Source organism: Falco naumanni, chromosome 6 (assembly GCF_017639655.2).
Source record: "Falco naumanni isolate bFalNau1 chromosome 6, bFalNau1.pat, whole genome shotgun sequence".
Lineage (NCBI taxonomy): Eukaryota > Metazoa > Chordata > Aves > Falconiformes > Falconidae > Falco > Falco naumanni.
This window is the reverse complement of record NC_054059.1, coordinates 70,542,906-70,560,887: the sequence shown is the minus strand read 5'-3', so window position 1 is coordinate 70,560,887 and position 17,982 is coordinate 70,542,906. Positions and strand designations below refer to the sequence as shown.

At 47.3% G+C, this 17,982-nt stretch overlaps 1 protein-coding gene across 1 annotated transcript; it reads left to right on the top strand.

The window, feature by feature from the left end:
* Window positions 1-328: 328 nt before the first annotated feature.
* LOC121090730 (vigilin-like) lies at window positions 329-13,568 on the top strand. The gene is made up of 4 exons (XM_040599452.1): window positions 329-1,116; window positions 1,997-2,136; window positions 2,422-2,488; window positions 11,798-13,568. The coding sequence occupies exons 1-4, from the start codon at window positions 1,047-1,049 to the stop codon at window positions 11,869-11,871; spliced, it is 351 nt and encodes a 116-aa protein (XP_040455386.1). The 5' UTR covers window positions 329-1,046; the 3' UTR covers window positions 11,872-13,568.
* Window positions 13,569-17,982: the final 4,414 nt, after the last annotated feature.

The following is a 17,982-nucleotide window of genomic DNA, read 5'->3' as shown; positions in this document are numbered from 1 at the left end:
GAGCTCTTCCAAGGAAGCTTTATGTGGTGCTGTTTTGAGAACTGATGTAGTAGGGTACGTGGAAATGCTGACTGCAACAAGGCTTCTCCCTGGTGAGTTAGACGGTATCTAGATAAAGGCTAGATAAGTAACTTCTCCAAAGCCCTTGCAGACTCCGGGACAGCACCAGAGCCTTGGGCTCTAGGCACTGCCATATGGCCAAAATTGTTAAGTTACTGACTTGTAAAAATGTGGGGATTTTGTTTGGGCTTTTTGGGAAGGAGCGCATCTCTTAGTGGCAGGGATCGATGGGCTCTAGGCACTGCCATGTGGCCAAAATTGTTAAGTTACTGACTTGTAAAAATGTGGGGATTTTGTTTGGGCTTTTTGGGAAGGAGCACATCTCTTAGTGGCAGGGATTGATGGTGTAGGCCTGACCAACAACATTGGCCTGGCTTGGATCTTGGAAAATTCTTAAGAGATTCATTGTCTTTAATCTCAAGGTTCACCTCAAATTCACTGAAGGAGAGGATAAAATCACTTTGGAAGGACCTACAGAAGATGTGTCTGTGGCTCAGGAACAGATTGAAGTCATGGTCAAGGATCTGGTGAGCTGGAGTTACTAGATCCAGTAAGAAACTGGGGGAAGAAGGGGCAACAGAGCAGAGGTGATGAGGTGTTTATCAGATCCATATGATGTCTTGACATGCTTAATCGAACTTGCAGAAGACAAATTGTGTGGCAGGTGGATGACACCCCTTGGTTATGAAACTCATCCATAGCATTCTTGAAAAGTCAGCATTCAATTTTTTGATGCAGAGAAGGAAGGATTCTCTTTGTTATAGCTGGAGAGGCATATAAGTAAGTCTTTTCAATGTTTCATGAGCACAATGTTCTCTTCTCAAACCAGAGGAATGCTTGTGCTCTGCTTAATAGCAGGAGAAGTGCTTGTAGCTGACTGCTGGTGAGTCAGTGCCAATACGGGCAGTAGGCAGTTACTTAGGGCACGAGACAGAAGCAGTGGCCTACCCTACCTGGCCCTATACAATTCTTTTTAGATCAACTGGATGGATTATGCAGAAATCAATGTTGACCACCAATTCCACCGACACCTCATTGGCAAGAATGGAGCTAACAGTAAGTGGAGTGCCTTTCTAATCCTTCCCATGCTCAGACTCTCCGTGTTTAGTAGATCATATCAGGGGCTCTGTAGCTCACCCAGTGTGCTGTCTCCATCACATTTCCTCTGCTTTTCTGGAGTGGTGGTGGTACAAGGAGAGAAATGGGCTGTGAGGCCTTGCAATGGCTTTAATGTGTGAAATTATCTTGGGAGCTTGAACAGTAGTGGAATTACTTTGACATGTCCTGGAGGAATTTTTTTTTTTTTTTTTTAAAGTTTGCTCTGTGTGAATTACATTTTAGCAGCCAGTTGTGGGTGGTGGAAATCTGCTTGGTGAGGAATGAAGGCAGTGGGTTGATTAACAGTGATAACATGCAGCCGTGGCCTTGCCTCAGAGGCAGTGGGTTGGTTGACATGGATGATGTGCAGGTGTAGCTGGTTCCCACTAAGTGGTTAAATAGCCCTGTAGATGGTGGTAGTCTGGCTTCTGGAGGAGGGAGGTACAGCACAGACTGTAGAATATGACCTTACTGCAGTCTACTAGTTTGATTGTGCTGCAATATCTTCCTCAACAAAGAATCTGGGATAGAAATGAATGATTATCTTCTGCTCTAAATGTGATACTGTTTGGGGAAGAAATGTGCCTTGTTCTGACAAGTGAACAATTGGCTCTGTAGATGCCACAGTATTTACTTGTGCAGGTTCTTGTGTGGCACAGATCTGCTCTCACTGAACTCCAGGGTGAGGAGGCAATTTCTCCTGTCTCAACCCTACCCCCCTGAGCCTTTCTCAGAGGTGGGTTTACTTCTTAAACAGCCTCTAAACAGTGATAATCAAGGTGCCTTGCTTCCAAGTCCTTGCCTAGCAGACTGTGTCACCACAGTCCTTGCCTCGAAGTTAACAGGATTAAGGACCTCTACAAGGTGTATGTGTGTATTCCCCCAGACAATGAGAAGAGCAACCTGATCAGAATTGAAGGAGACCCACAGGGGGTCCAACAGGCCAAGAAAGAGCTGCTGGAACTTGCTTCCCATATGGTAAGTGAGTAGGATGTGATGTTTGGGCTCTTGTGTTCCCTTGTAACCTTCTGGTGCAAGTGTGTGCCCCTTGCCCACCGAGCACTTGGATCTCATAAGTGCAAGTTCCTCTTCACAAATGTCTTCCTCTGTTCCCTCGAGTAGCCCTTCTCTGTCAACCTAGAGTGAATTTTTTCTAGAGAAAAGAGGGACAGTGCTGGCAAGTAAACTGTCAGGCAGCAAGCTGGTAATTAAAAGTATATGGCTCTCCTGCTGAACACTCAATGTGAACTCTGTTCTCATCAGGAAAATGAACACACCAAGGACCTAATTGTTGAGCAGAAATTCCACCAGACCATCATTGGGCAGAAGGGTGAGCGGATCCAGGAGAAATTCCCAGAGGGAAGGCTTTTTAGGAGATGAGGAATCCGGGGGGGGGTATTTTCTACACGGGTAGTAGGCCTATCATCAATGAAGCTGTAACTTTAGTGGGTCTGTAGCTCAAGTGTCTGAGAAGATAGTTCTTTTAGCCAGAAGCCGCTAACACGGTTACCCTTTTCTGAATGGGAAAAGGGGATGTGTAGGATCCCCCCAGCCTTTGCATGTGTCTGACACAAGGGTTCTTGCATTTGCTTGAGTTGACTATAAATGACCACCTCCTACAGGTTATCATCAGCTTCCCAGACCCTGCACAGAAGAGTGATATTGTCCAACTTAGAGGTCCCAAAAATGAGGTGAAGTGCACAGAGTACATGCACAAGATGGTGGCAGACCTGGTAAGGAGGTCTTCTGTCTGATGTTCCCTCCTACATGCCTGAATAACCCTGGGGTAAAGCAGAGCTGTACTGGCTTGGGTAGAGCTAAAACACCTCAAGAGGAGGGAGCTGTCGACACTGTTTTGGCTGAATGGAGGCAGGGGGGTAATACCTGTTATTTGAAGGCTATAGGGGAACGTACTTGCCTTTGTTTACTCTTACAAGTCTCTTGTATAGAGAACTTCCTTGGGTCTAAGCCTATTGTCAAAAGCTTGTTTATCAGAGTTCCTGCAGTCGGGCCTCACTTGCCACGACAGTGTAATCTTCAGTTCTCCCTTCCTTTCTCCCTTAGGTTGAAACAGCATTTCTATTTCTGTCCCCATCTGCAAACAGTTCCACAAGAACATCATAGGGAAAGGAGGTGCCAATATCAAGAAGGTGAGACATCTTTCCTAACTCAAGTGCTCATGATGATCACTGCCTGCAGCAGAATCCCACTGGATGCTCTCTCCTGGTCATTGGTGATGTCAAATATGGCCTGCAAGGGCTTTTTTCTGACATGGGACACTTCTGAGATGATTTTTTTCCTTTTGTGGCAGATCTGTAAAGAAAGCAACACCAAAGTTGATCTCCCAGCAAAGAACAGCAACTGAGATGATTGTTATCACAGGCAAGACAGCAAACTGACGCTGCTTGCCACAGGGTTCTTGCCATCCAGGAGCTGGTAAGTGAAGCAACTGGCCTTTTGCAGTTGAAGGACTTGAAAATGTTGCTAGAAGACACAGATACAGATGTGGTTGTAATGGGTGAGGGCAGGGAGGAGACAAATGTGTCAGTCTGTTCTTGACTCATAAACCTAAGTTTGTGACTGCTCCTGTCAGGAGTAGCCAGTCTCAAAGCCCTCTGCTCAGGCATTTCTTCCAGATCTATAAAGCTCCTAGCAAGGTGGGAGGTTAGAGGGTAAGCAGAGTGGGTGCAAACACATTTCTACAGCTTAAGAGGCTGGTACTGTCCTCTCTTAGGTCAACAGCACAGAGGTGGAGGTCTCTATTCCTTCCAAACTGCACAGTTCCCTCATTGGTGCCAAAGGCCACTTCATCCGCTCCATCGTGGAGGAGCATGGTGAAGTCCGCATCCACTTCCCCACCAAGGGCTCTGGCAGTGACACCGTGACCATCAGGGGCCTAGCCCAGGGTGTGGAGAAAGCCAAGAAACAGCTGCTGCACCTGTGAAAGAGAACAAGGTCTTAATAAATAAATGGCAATGAATCAGGATGAGTTTGGTACAATGCTCTGTGTTGAGAAAGGAATGTACTCTGAATAATTAGAAAAGATAAGGTGGGCACCTGAAGGAGAGGAGGAGACCATCAAGTCAGGAAATTGTTGAACAAAGAAAATGGAAAGGTCTATTCCACCTAGATCCCACCTATTGTGAATGGAATGATTGGGTGCCCAAATCAAGTGAATATGTATGTAAAGATGTTGTGTAACCTCTCACGAAAACTGTATAAAATACCTAACTTTTCATTGGAAACTTGGGAGCTAGTTTGGCCGGTGCGGATCGGCTAGCTCCCCAATGTTGCACAAAATAAATACCTTTGCTGCTTAAAGACAAAATTGGTCTGTGAGCAGTTACTCTGTGCCATTTTGGCATCAATGTGGTGAGCTAGGCAGGAGAACTCTCCGCCGGTGCTGGAATCCAGGGGTCTGGGGGCCCTCTGGGCCCTTGACTGGATCTTTTGTTGGTGAGACTCCCCTACCCCTCTGCTTCTCACACAGGTGGACAAGGACTTCTGCACAACATGAAAGGTATTTATATTTATTCTTTGTTTTGAATATTTGATTGTCTTAAGATCTGGGTAGCTAAAAACTTCCTTTAGGGTGTCTTAAGATTTGGGAAATTCCTAGAACATAACAACTGACATAGCACTCTGTGTCTTGTTTGTTTGTGTTGCCTTGTTACATGTTCAAAATTAGTTATGAATCTTGTGTAAAAAAACCCCAAACAACAACAAAAAATAATATTCTGGCAATTCTAGGTGAGGATAGCTGAAAACTTAACATGCTGCTTAGGGCCAGAAAAACTTAGAATTTGGTTTTTGGCAATTGTTCATTGAAAGACATACTTTGTGTGCCAACACAAGCTGTCAGCATTCCTAGAGTTGTATGTAAGTGCATGGTACCTGGTAACATACTGCCTGTGTGACTGAGGGCTGCCCAGAGAGTGTGATGTGTGTGAGACACAGTTTAACTGTGAAGCGAGTGGGGAGTCCCGATCTGTGTTTCAGTGTTCCCTGTGAGGGGGCCGGCCAGAGACAGATGAAGCGATTGAAAAATCAAGGTATGAAGTGGTGGAATGCAATATTAGATATTAGAATACGGAACTGTGGACCAAACATTAGAACGAATATCATTTGGGAAAAGCACAAACATGGGGGCCTAGGTCAGTAAAGGGGAGTCAGAGGTCTTGGGCATACAGCCTATTAAACCCTGTTCCACAGGCAGTAACATTCCATTTGAAAATCCTTTCTTGCCGTGGCAGGCTGCTTGTGTAAGGCTTTTATTGTCTGCTGAGGGTGCTGGAGTAAATGAAGAGAACCAGTCTTTTGGGTGGGAGTGCTGAGGCAAGGCACTTTGTAAAGTGTTCCCCAAAGCAAGGACAACCAAGTCATGCCTCGTCCTAGCTTTGTGGCTTTAGCAGTGCTTTCTGGCTCTTATCCTTGCAGGTGCTGTTTTCTTGTCTGAAGCCCTGGGGCTCCTGTGTAGCCACCACACCCCAGCCTGCAGATGATGTCCTCAATAAAATGATCTTTCCTCTCTTCTGTCTGCCATGTGATAATTGGGGACTAGGCAGATATTGTTTGGTGGTGTGTCCTAGGGGAGGACTTTGGGATCATCCCTTGGCCCAGACTTCTTGCCAGTGGGCATCATGGCTGAGCTCAGGTGCTTTAGGACTCACACTGCAGCACAGTCACGCAGGGAGGTAGGGGCTGCATCGCACCTCTGGAGGTGTCACTGTCCTCTCAGCTTCTGCTTGGATTCTGGCTAAGACACAACTCGTGCTGAGGCTTGATGGATGCTCCATCGGGGAGCAGCGCCATTAGCTCAGAGCCAGGGCAACACGCAGGCAGACACGGTGTTGCTGCTGCCCATCACCTGCAGCTTGCTATCCCCTGCGGCCGTCATCCCTGCACACTGACTGCCAGGCAGTTTCTCCAGACCCCCACACTCAGCGCAATGGTATAAACCAGACTGCCATGCTGGCCACTACAAATATGTCTGCTCACTCAAAAAGCTTTTCCAGCAGCTCCAACAGCAGCTGGATTGCTGAGGCTTTTGTGCATCCCAATGTGAATGGGAGACACCCGTGCCCTGATGGAGGACAAAGGATGAGTACTCTCACCATCAACCAGCTAACTATTTTGTTCATAAGCTCTTGTGGTTTAGGTGGGGCTGCCAGCTGTGCACCACATAGCTGCCTGCTCCCTCCCTCCCCAGGGGGATGGCAGGGAGAACTGGGAGGCTCAAAGCGAGAAAACTGGGAGGCTCAAAGGGAGAAAACTCGTAGGCTGATACCAAGGCTTTGATGTGTGAAGGTGCTGGTGGAGTTTGTGATTGAAAACTGCGGGGACATCTTTGGAGAGGAGGTGGCTGGCCTCTCCCCTCCATCAGCCGAGGAGGTGCCAGTACCTATGGACAGATGCACAGGTATGAGGAGGGGCTGAGGGTTTTCAAAATCTGGGGCTTCTGGTCCTATTCCTTATTGTGCTGCTGGTGGATTTTGGTTTAGGTGTTGTCCACTTCCACGAAGTCACTTTGCTGCATGTACTTTTGTGTTCCAGAAGTGCGTTTGGAAGATCAAAGGAGCCATGTAGGTGAAGGAAACACAGAGCCCCAGGCAAAAGACTTCTTGGACACAGCACCATCTCTGTTCCTCCTCTACAAAGAAGCAGGGGCAGATATAGTGGTGAAATCAGAAATAGTAGAGGGATGTCAGGCCAACAAACAATGTGATGTTTCTCATGTATGACAGTAGTTTCTGATAGGTCCAAGTAGCTGCTGTGCCTTTTTCTGTCATTAGATCCTTTGTCTGTTTGACTTTTCTCACCCTGTAATGATAGAGAAGAAAAAACAAAAAGGTTCAGATGCATCGGGAATGTGCTTAATCAATCTAAATACTTACAAGAAGTCCAATACAAAACAGCAGACTTAAAAATAAAAGGCTAACGCCCCAGAATGGGATAATGCTGCTCAAAGGATAACAGCAGAACCGTGTCCCAGGAAGGCAGAAGAAACCCCAGCAGAAAGAAGCTGGCAAGGCTTTTCTTGCCCTCCTTTCCCTGTGTTTCTCTGAGGTCTGTCCTACCCTCCAAGGCCCCTCCAGTTTGCGGTGCCCCAGCCCGCAAGGGGCAGTCCATCATCCCAATTCATCAGAGCTCCTGAAGCCTATCTTACAACTGTGCAAAATGTGGATAATGCAAAGCAACCAAAGGGATCTTATTTGAGGAGCTAAGGTAGCAATTTGGAAAACAGTAGCTTACTACTCTAGGTGTCTTGCCACCTGTCAACTTATTTTTCTCGTTCAGGTGCTTGTACCTTTGCCTCCAACCACCCCCGAGAGCACAGCAGACTCCTCGGTAGACCCCAAATAGCTGATGAGCCTTTCAGAGGAAAGAAGGTAAAATGAGCTCCCTTTGTTTAAAATAAGAACTGATTCCAGTTGATCATGGTTTTACCAATCTAATAACGCTGTGGAATATCAAGGTTTGCAGGGTCTTTCATTTCAGGAAAATGAAAAGCAAAGAAACGGAAAGAAAAAACAGGCCTCTGGAAAAGAGGCTGAAAGCATACCAGAAGAGAAAAGGAGAGAAAAAAAGCTTTTGGAGATCAACCGTTGAAAAAATTCAGGAAGGTCAAGAAGCCCAGGTGTGTACCAGACACTGCTGTCCATCTTTCAAAACTCTGAACACTGCACTAAGTGCATGAACTATATTTAGTGTGCACAAAGATGGCCCCAGATAGGAAGCAGACACCTGGCATTTGGAAAAAAATGCATGTCAGCAGGAAAATGCCATTCCCAATGTTGCAGGTTTTGTTTTACACTTATTGAAGTACTGTTTGCTCAAGGGTAAGCAGACGCCTCGCCCCAAGAGCCTCAATCCTTAGCTATTCACCTAGCTACCGAAATAAAGAGGCAAAGTAAGTCCTACTGTTTTGTCTGTTAGCAATCCTCACACTGCCCTGTATCATCTGAATCCCAAATATGCAGCAACGTTGTTCCAGGTCACTACATACACCTTAGATGCTGGTACTTTTTAAAAAGGCCACATTTCACCTGAGGTAATTTGGTGGGGGGTGGTGGTGTGTGTATTGGGATGGACACTTTTTAGTTTCTTACTTCTTCTTTCCTTGCCAGTAACAAAGGTATCTTTCTCAAGATCTTGAGAAATGTCCTGAAAATAAGTTTTCATTACTTTTTTGTATATAGATGATTAGTTTTTTAATGTACGCTATTTCACTGTTGCTGAAAGTACTATATTCCACTTCACATGGCTTGTTTCAGTGACAGCGTTGTACCGTAAATTCATATCGTGTACCTCCTTTTTCTTAGGATCCACAAGCTGCGATGCCAGCAGTTTGTAGTCAGGTTTCAGCACAGGCTATCTGCCCTGGCTGAAACCCGACAGGATAACAATCGGTGATTTCTTCAGGCAGCTTCCTTATGCAGATGTCCTAGGAACCACTTTGGAAGAGAAACCCAGAGAGGGTGCTCCAGGGAAACTGCAGGCATGTCCAAAGCACGGAACTAATGAGCAGGACATGCACGGGAGAGTCCATGTTTAGTAGCCACCTTATAGCTTGAAGTGAGTGATTTTTATTTGCTTTCCAAATCCATTTTCCTCCTGCCTAATCCAATTGGAAGAATGAGTTCCACCGCATTTTTTGTGATGTACTAAATATATTCTTTTTTAAAATCAGGTGTCACCTTCTTGGCTTTGCTTCATGGTATGTGATGTCCCCGTTTTCTATGTACAAGTAACTTCGTTGATGGTTCTATTCAGCTGAAAGGTAACTGCCATGGAGGCTGTATGAGAGGGGCAGGGCCAGGCACAGGCTGGGGCATTTATCCGTTCTGAGCCCCTCGATTCCTGCTGTGCATATCTGACAGCCCTGCCTCGCTCACAGCCACTGTCCCAGAAGGAACAAAGCCCAGGAGAGAAAGTTCTCTGTCGGCTCAGGGGAAGCACACATGCAGGGGTGCAGCACCCTCGTGTTGTAGCCAAAGTGATAAACCAGCCTTGCTTAGCGCAACTCTCTATGCAAAAAACTCCATGGCTGTAAGGATCTCAAGCCTCGCCTCTGAGCGCTTGATGGAGCTCCCTCCCAGGCAGCCTGAGATTCCCAACCGTCCTGACGTGGCAATTTCCCTCCCAGCAGCTCCCACATCCATTGGGTGCCTTTCGCTTGCAACCGGCTGTAATGCTGGCATCAACTCTGCACTCCAGCTTTTGGCCTTTCTGAGTGTTGCTCACTAGAATAGCCCCGAGAGTGACCCCCATATGCCAGCTGCCCCCATTGTGTCCATAGGGATAGCAGTTTGCGGCATGGCGGGATGGTGTTTCTTCCAGGAACCACATGGATGGCAGGGTGAGCCCTGGGGGCGCTTGCACCACCCGGCCGAAGCTGGGGAGGTGGATTCCCCGCTCACAGGGACTGGGGGTGAGGGGAAGTGTGGGGGCCGGAGGGAGGGATTTTAGGGACAGAAGCCGAGGCAAGGCCTCATCCTTGAAGAGATGGCTCAGGCCCAGGGCTCTTCTCTGGATGCCACGCGGTCGATTGCAAAGGACCAGGCTGTCACATGCAGGGCGCAGGCGTGTGCCTGGGCTGCCGGGGGGGGCCTGCCTGGCTGCTCCCAGCCCAGCCCCAGCTGGGGCCAGCCCTGCGCTGCAGCCCTGGGGCCGAGGCACAAGGAGCCGGGCATTGCTGAGGGTGCTGCGCCCCGCCGCCAGCTGCCCTGGGTGTCCCCTCGCTTTCCCCAGCCCTGCCTGCTGCCAGCACCGGGGACATCACCACGGGGCTTGCCCCCTGCCCACAGCTGCCCTGACCCACATCTGCAGCTGTACGTGGTGCCCACATTGCACAGCTGGGGTGGGGGTGGCAGGTCTCTGGTGGCAGCCTGGGACTGGGGGCAAAGCCAAGCCCATCCCTCGCTTGTGATCTCTGTTCCCAGGGAGAGCCAGTGCAGATGTGTGGTGCGCTGGAGAGGTGATGGCCAACTGCAGAGCAGCACTGAGACCTGCGTGACAGCAACGGCAGCCGGTGGCCACAGAGCAGCCCAGGGACGCTGGTTCCCTCGACGGGCCCCAAAGCAGCCTTCCTCAGCCCCTGCTTTTGGTGACATGTGGAGCAGTGCAGGGATGTTTCTTAGGTTTCCAGGGGCACTGTTAGAAATCCTGCTCCCAGCATTAAAGCACCCCTCCCTGCCATGGATCTGAGGCTGTGTATCCAGCCCCCTGGAGCTGGGTACAGGTGCCCTGAGCAGTCTCTCAGGGAGGATGGGACCATCTGCCTGGTGGCTCTGACACAGAAATGATGAGCTGAAGCCCTGTGATTGTGGCTGGCTGGTTCAAAGCCTCCGAGTGCCTCAGCCTCTCTCCCCAGGAGTGTTTATCCCAGGCACTTTTTCAGGGTGTGAAGATGGATGCCGGTGTTGTCCTGGTGCCTCTATCTTGGTCTCACTTCAAGGTTGTGATGCCTGAGGTCAGGGACCACATGAAGGTCCTGGCAGAGATCTCCAGGGACTTTGTGTTCCATTTCATGTTGCCTTAGGGCTACAATGTGCTGGGGTTTTGGGGCAACAGGGTTATGGTATGCCAGAGGTTAAGTGAGTAAAGTGTTACAGCATGTTATCATTATGGACAGAATCTGCGTTTGTTGGCCCTGGGTTCCTGGGGTTATGGTAGTATGATCTTATCTTGTGTTCTGTGTGGTGTGGGGTTTTTTTTGTGGAGAGTGGCTTTTTTTCAGCTTTTTGGCCTTTGCAGGGTTTGGATGGGTGCCTTTGATTTTAGGATTTTGGGTTTTTAGGGTTTCAGGTATTTAGGCTTAAGGGTGTTTAGGGTTTTTAGGGTTTAGGTTATTTAGGAGTTAAGGTTTTTAAAGTGTGTTAAGGGGTTAGGATTTAGGTTGTTTAGGGTTTAGGGGTTTTAGGTTTAAGGGTGTTTAGGGTTTTTAGGGTTTAGGGTGTTAAGTCTTTTTAGCATTTATGTTGTTTAGGGTTTTAGGGTTTAGGCTGTGCAGGGGTTTTAGGGTTTAGATTTTTTAGGTTTAAGGGTTTTAAGGGTTGTTAGGGTTTTGGGTTGTTAAGTTTTTTTAGGGTTTATGGTGTTTAGGGGTTTTAAGGTTTAAGTTTAGGATTTAGAATTTAGGTTTAAGAGTGCTAAGGGTTTTTAGGGTTTAGGTTTTGGGGGGTTTTTAGGGTTAAAGGAGGTTTAGGGGTATTAGGTTTTAAGTTGTTTAGGGGTTTAGGTTGTTTATGGTTTAGCGTTTTTAGCATTTCAGTTGTTTAGGTTTTAGGATTTTTAGGTTTAAGGATGTTTATGGGTTTTAGGGTTTAGGTTTTTTATGGGTTTTAGGGTTTAGGTTGTTTAGGGTTTCTAGGGTTAAGGGCCTTTAGGATTTAGGGTTTTTAGGGTTTATATTTTTTAGCTGTTTTAGGGTTTAGGGTGTTAAGGGGTAAGGTGTTTTAGGGTTTAGGGACTTTAAGGGGGTTTAAGGGGGTTTAGGGGTTTTAAGGTGGTTTAAGGGGTTTTAAGGGGGTTTGGGGGGGTTAGGCGGGTTTAGGGGGTTTAAGGGGGGTTAGGGGCTTTTGAGGGGAGTTTGGGGGTGGGGTGTTATCATCAAGACAGCGCATCCTTTCTTGCTTAGAGGCGGGTGGCCAAAGCCATGGATCCAGCTGTTTGGCCCTCTTTGGAACCACATGGTCAAAATGCAGTAGATAAAGGAAACTCCCTCGGGTCCTCCCTGAGCCCTGGCCAGGCTTTGTTGGGATCTGAGAGGCAAGTGAAACCAGATATTTCTGCATTTGCAATGAGGTGAGCTTGTTTACTCTATAGTTCAAAAGCTGGACCCTCTTGCAGCGACTTTGGAGACTTCAGCTACAAGGGGACACCCTGTGTAGCACTTCTCCATTGCCGAGAGAGGCTCTCCAAATCCTTGCTGCAAGAGGGGCTCCCCAGTGCCTGCACGTCTGGAGTATGGTAACATACTGGGGCAATTGGAATAGGTATCATTCTTTATTGCTGTAGCTAACTGGTGGTAGGACTGATGAGGTGCGTTGCCTCGCTTATCTGCCTGAACGAGGGTCTTGTAGGCTGATCCCTTTTGTACGTGCTTCTTGTCTTATTTTCTGTATTCCTTTGAGACAAAGAGCACATAACGGTTATTTTCTCTGCTGGTATCTGTGTGCTATCTCTTGACCCCACCAACTGACAAAACAAGATCCTAACTGAGGTACGTTTAGGCCGTGAAACTCGACGAGGGCCTTCAATGACATGAGACAGCATTTCCTTGGGAGAATGTGAGACTACCCCAGGACAGAGTGGCAGACCAGGTCTCCTGTGAGAGGTAGGTAGCATCCCCTCGTGGGAGGACAGGCTCTATACAGGTAAGAGATCAAGCCCCAGAGAGGCAGTTAGCAGCAGCATTGCTTCTGGGGAGGGTGGTCACCTTTTCAGGACAGGATGATGGGCCAGGCATCTAGTCGGAGACAGCATTTCTTTGGGAAAGTAGGGGACAACTCCAGGGCAGAGTGACGGACCAGGTCTGCTGTGAGAGGCAGCGTCCCCTCGTGGGAGGCCAGGCTCCAAAACGGTAAGAACATAAAGCCCCAGGTAGCCAATTTATGGCATCATTTCTTTTGGGGAGTGCGGGCATTATTTCAGGACAGAGTGATGGGTCAGGCGTTTAATCAGAGACAGCAGTTCCTCGGGAGAATGTGGGACTACTCCAGGACAGAGTGATGGACCAGGTCTCCCGTGAGAGGCAGCATTCCCTCGTGGGAGGACAGGCTCCAAACTGGTAAGAGATAAAGCCCCAGGTAGTCAATTATTGGCGGCATTGCTTCTGGGGAGGGCGAGTGCTCGCCCTGCCAGTGCTCAGCACAGGGTTGGTGGAGCGCTGCTGCCACCTGGCGACCAAAGTTGGATACTGCAGCCGCCCAGTTGGTTGTGTGCTTTTGCTGTCATCTAGTGGCCAGGGGTCCGTACTGCAGCCCTGGCGCCGCGGATCTGCGGTGGCGCCTCTCCACTCGGCGCTGCCGGCCTTTGTTAACGGCGTCGCGATCCCGCGGCGCCCGCTGCTGCCTCCTGGTGAGAAGCCGCCGCTGCCGTCCCCCGAGCACTCGGCACGGGAGTACGGAACTGCAGCGCCGCTGCAGCCCCGGGACAAACGCAGCCCGCGGGTGCTCGGTGCTGCAACGGCCCCGCCCCTGGCGACAGGCCCCCCCACCTGGAGACCGCGGGGGTGCGGAACGGCTGCGCCCCTCCACGGTTTCAATTGCCACTCACACGGCAATGCCACGGTTCTGCTCTTACGGCGCTCGAACCATGCTCCTGGACGCGGGACGAATTCTGCCGATCGCGAGTTGAAACCGCGTCCTCGCCGCCGCGCCGCAAATGGTGCCCGTGACGCTGCCACCGCCGCTCTGCAAGTGGTGCCGGTAGTGGCGTCGCCGTGCCGCAGCTGGCGCTGCCCGTGCCGCAGCTGGCGCTGCCCGTGCCGCCGCGCTACCAATGGCACCGCCCTCAACATGGCACAGCCCCTGCCGCACTCAAAAAAATAGCAGTGCCAACACTGCGTGCGGCGGCAGCTGGCGGGTGGCTTTAAAGCATTTTTAAAAACTGTAGGTGCGGGTGTGGAGCGTTGAGATAAAGAAAAAGACTCTCGATTTATGCATACTGAAGAATAGTATCCATTGATATACAAAGCGGTGTCTCTGGCCCTCTGTCTCTTTCTACTACCGCATACGGCTTTGCCTGTCCCCTCAGTTGGCCCGGCCCAGCCCTGCCCCATGGCCTGAGCGACCCCGCCCTGCAGCCACCTGGCAAATAAATGTCGGTGCTGCAGCCCTGGTGGTGGGTGGTGTAGCAGCCCTGGTTGGGGTCTTGCTGCCCGGTGCCTCTTGCCCAGCTCGCAGCTGCGGAGGTGGGTCCTGCAGCCCCCTGGCGCTGCCAGGGCACCAGATGTCTTTTGCAGCCCTGGGGCGGTCGGTGACTAAATGCTTGTTCCAGCAGCGCAGCGGGTGTGGCAGGGCGGGGGGGCCCGGCTGGGAGAGGTGTCGGGAAGCCCTTTGTGTGGGGGGACGTGGTGTCGGGGCTGTGAAGGTATACAGGGGTGAGGGTCATGGAAACTTCTGGGTGGGCTGCAAGGGATATTTGTTGAGGGGTGTAGGGCTGGGAAAGGTGAATTCTCCTTGTGGGGCTGGGTAGGAGTCCAGGCAGCGGGAGAGCGGGGGGGGAGGGGTGCTAGGGAAGCACTGGGGGTGGGGGGAAAGCTGGGGGAATGTTGGAGGGAGACTTGGGAGGGCCTTGGTGGGGTGAGATGTCTTCTTCTAAGGCATCTGTGTTAGTTTGAGAAAGCATGAAGGAAAACAAAAAAAACAGACATATGAACGAAGACTTCCTTGGTCCAAAGTAGATTTTATTTTTGCTGAATTTGGTCACTTTTTCCTTAAGGTCAAGAATATACAGAAGCTGTTTTTGAAATCTGAAGTTACAATAAAAGCTAGAATTCTTCTTGTATTCTTACTGAATTTTAAAAAAGTTTTAAACCTCTCAACATTTTTTAATATCGATAATAAATAGATATAGTAGGTTTCTGCAGGCCGCCTGGAAGCCAATTTTTTATCTTAAACAAGAGTTGTTAAAACAAATCTAGTTTTGGTGACATTAAGCCTTTACTGAAAGCTGCATCTCTAAAGATATTCCCCAGAATAATACCACTAGTGGTGACGAGGATCCCTTAAGGCCTTGTGCATAGTGTGATGCTATAGTGAGACTTAAAATACTCCTGCCACCTCCACAAATGTCAGAAAAGGATTTCTGCAGTTTTCAAAAAAACATTAACCATGATGGATGGCATTTCTCATTCTTGAATTACTACAGCTTTGCATAAATTTTACCTGGGATACAGAATGAAAATGTAAAACTATGTGTCTGCCCAAACTCATTGAGGTCATAATGGCACCGCACGTAGACTGGTTGCATGTGTCCAGGGAGGTAATGATGCTGCAAAGAGGGCTGCCAAAACCCCACTCGCCTACTTGTGTCCATTAGTGAATGAGAAAGGGCGTGCCAAGATACAAATTGAATTTGCTATAGCCAGATTGCAGATATAGATATCTGGCATAGTTTTCTTCTGTGTTCCAAAACAAATTGGGAGACATGAAGATGATTACCTGACACAGTTACTGTACCGTTTTCCAACTATACTGTTGATACAGCAGACCTCAAAACTGAACCGCACACAAATATGCACACCACCAGAACCACTGTTTTAGAGTTATAGGAAGTTTGTCGACCCAAAGATGTTTCAAACTAAACATTTTAGGCTCAACAGAAATATATTTTGATTATATATTCAATATTCAATAAAATATGTTTCAGAAATATATGTTATATGACTGCTTTCCAGTCAGGTTGAATTTTTTTGACCTGAGTTTTAATAAATATTTGATTTATTAACATCAGCACAATTATCCATATTCTCCTTTGAAAACTATAAAGTTTTCAAAATAAACACAGGTCTGATGGACATAGAAACTCCAGAAATATCAGCCCAGCATAAATGGGGGGTGAGATCAGAGCTTTTCTGCAATGCGGTTAACCCAGGGCAGAATCTTGCTTAAAGATGCAGACAGGAGGTTCTTGAGTGCTCAAGGTAAAAAGGGAACTGCTGAAAGAGGAATGGTCCTCTGGGGAAAAAAATTGCATCTGATCAAATATTTAAAGATAGTCTCATGAAGTTTTTACCACAACAGGGAATGCAACTGAATTAAAATTGTATGCAGAGTCTTCATATAAGTATTGAGAGTTTGGCTTTGCCATTTTATAATGTCTGTGTTGCATAGCTTTTATGTGATATGTATGTTTTTCTAGATTCCTTTACCAAAACATAATCCTTATCTTAGTACACCCCCTGCTTTAGGCTTGGAGCAATGTTATACATGCTATTGAAAGAATTCTTGACTTTGAATTGCCTTATTCTATACAAATCAAATGAAGAAGCACAAAGTGTCTTTGAAAAGCACTGATATTTATAACATGTTTTTTTTAATTACAGGACTTTATTAAAAAGGGCCTTATCCACAGTCTCCATATAGAAATCACCTTACCTACATTCACTTACAAATTAGATGTCTATTCTAAGCTGTTTTTCTAGGCTTCCTCTCAGTATCTCTAACCAATTTTTTTTCCCCAGTCTATTGCAAAGTACCAGTTTATTTATCGTTCTTATTGGAAGACTCAGAATAACCTGCAGCTGGGAGAATTCCACCCACAAACCACCTTCAGAAGCCCAACTCTATGACCATCATTTCCTGAAAGGACCCGTGTGAGAAGAGTTCCTAATTTTGTATTTTTCATGTTGCCTTCACTGTATGCTACAAACCATGAAATAACTGTTTCCAGAGAAACAAATTTGAGCTACAGGGACTAAACAAACAAAAGTATTTTTTTCAAACATTTAAAATAAATTATAAAGTATGATTCATTGTCATCTGGTTATGATAACTGAAACCAAAGCCAGACATCTATAAACTGTATCTGCTGGCACTAATAGCAGGAGCTTGTGGAGAAAATGATGCATAAGTGATATTTTTCCTCCAGTGCCTTAGCTTTGTGAACAGTGAAGGATGCAAAATTTCCAGGAAAAGAAAAGGCCCAAACTGTATTTCCTGCAAGGCATCAAATGGTACCATTATGCTCCAGCACACAGGTTTCAAAGCATCTGAAAACTGCCTGTACATGTCATTTTATGAAAAAGTTAAAAAGGTTGTCTTCTGCTTTATTTCATTTACATTAACAGGATAAATAATACAAAATTGGAAATTACTTGTGGAGAATGCAAATCTCAAATTCTAAACTTGCACACTTTATGCTTGCCCAGCCAGCAACTAAACACTGCTCAGTTGCTCACTCCTTCCCTCCCCAGTAGGAGGCGGGGGGGGAGAGAATCGGAACGGTAAAAGTGAGAAAACTTGTGGGTTGAGATAAAAACAGTTGAATAATTGAAATATAATAACCATAATAATTTTAATGAAAAGGAAAATAACAAAGAGAAATAAACCCCAAGAAAGACAAGTGATGCAAATGAATACAATTGCTCCCCACCAACTGATGGATGCCCAGCCAGTCCCCAGGCAGCAGCCTCCTGGCCAACGTTCTCCCTAAGTTTATTGCTGACCAGGATGTCATATGGTATGGAATATCCCTTTGGTCAGCTGGGGTCAGCTGTCCTGGCTGTGTCCCCTCCCAGCTCCTTGCCCACCCCCAGCCCACTCACTGGGGGGGTGAAGTGAGGAGCAGAAAAGACCTCGATGCTGTGTCAGCACTGCTCAGCAGTAATGAAACCATCCCTGAATTACCATGCTGTTTTCAGCACGAATCTAAAACACAGCCCCATACTAGCTACAGTGGAGAAAATTGACTCTATCCCAGCCAAAACCAGTACGATGTTAATGAACGGAGAACACACACTGAAAAACTGTCCCATGGTTGATGTAAAGGGAAGTGTTGTAATACCTACTGCCTCATGCTTTACACTGAGGTTCAGAAAATGATGCCTTTTCAAATCAGTGTCTAGAGGCCAGGACACGTATTTTCTTACAAATTTCATGTAGTTCCCTGTGGTGGCTCAGAGCCACAATATTTAAATGGTAATTTATGCAGTAAACTTTATAATCTCAAATAATTTTGGCCACATTTTATAGTTTATAACTTTCTTATATTTTATTAAAGCAGCAGTGCTTGCCTTCCACTATAACAATCACTTTACCAAAAAAAAAAAAAAAAAAAAAAAAAGGCGCTAGGAAAATAATAGTGATAGCCTCAATT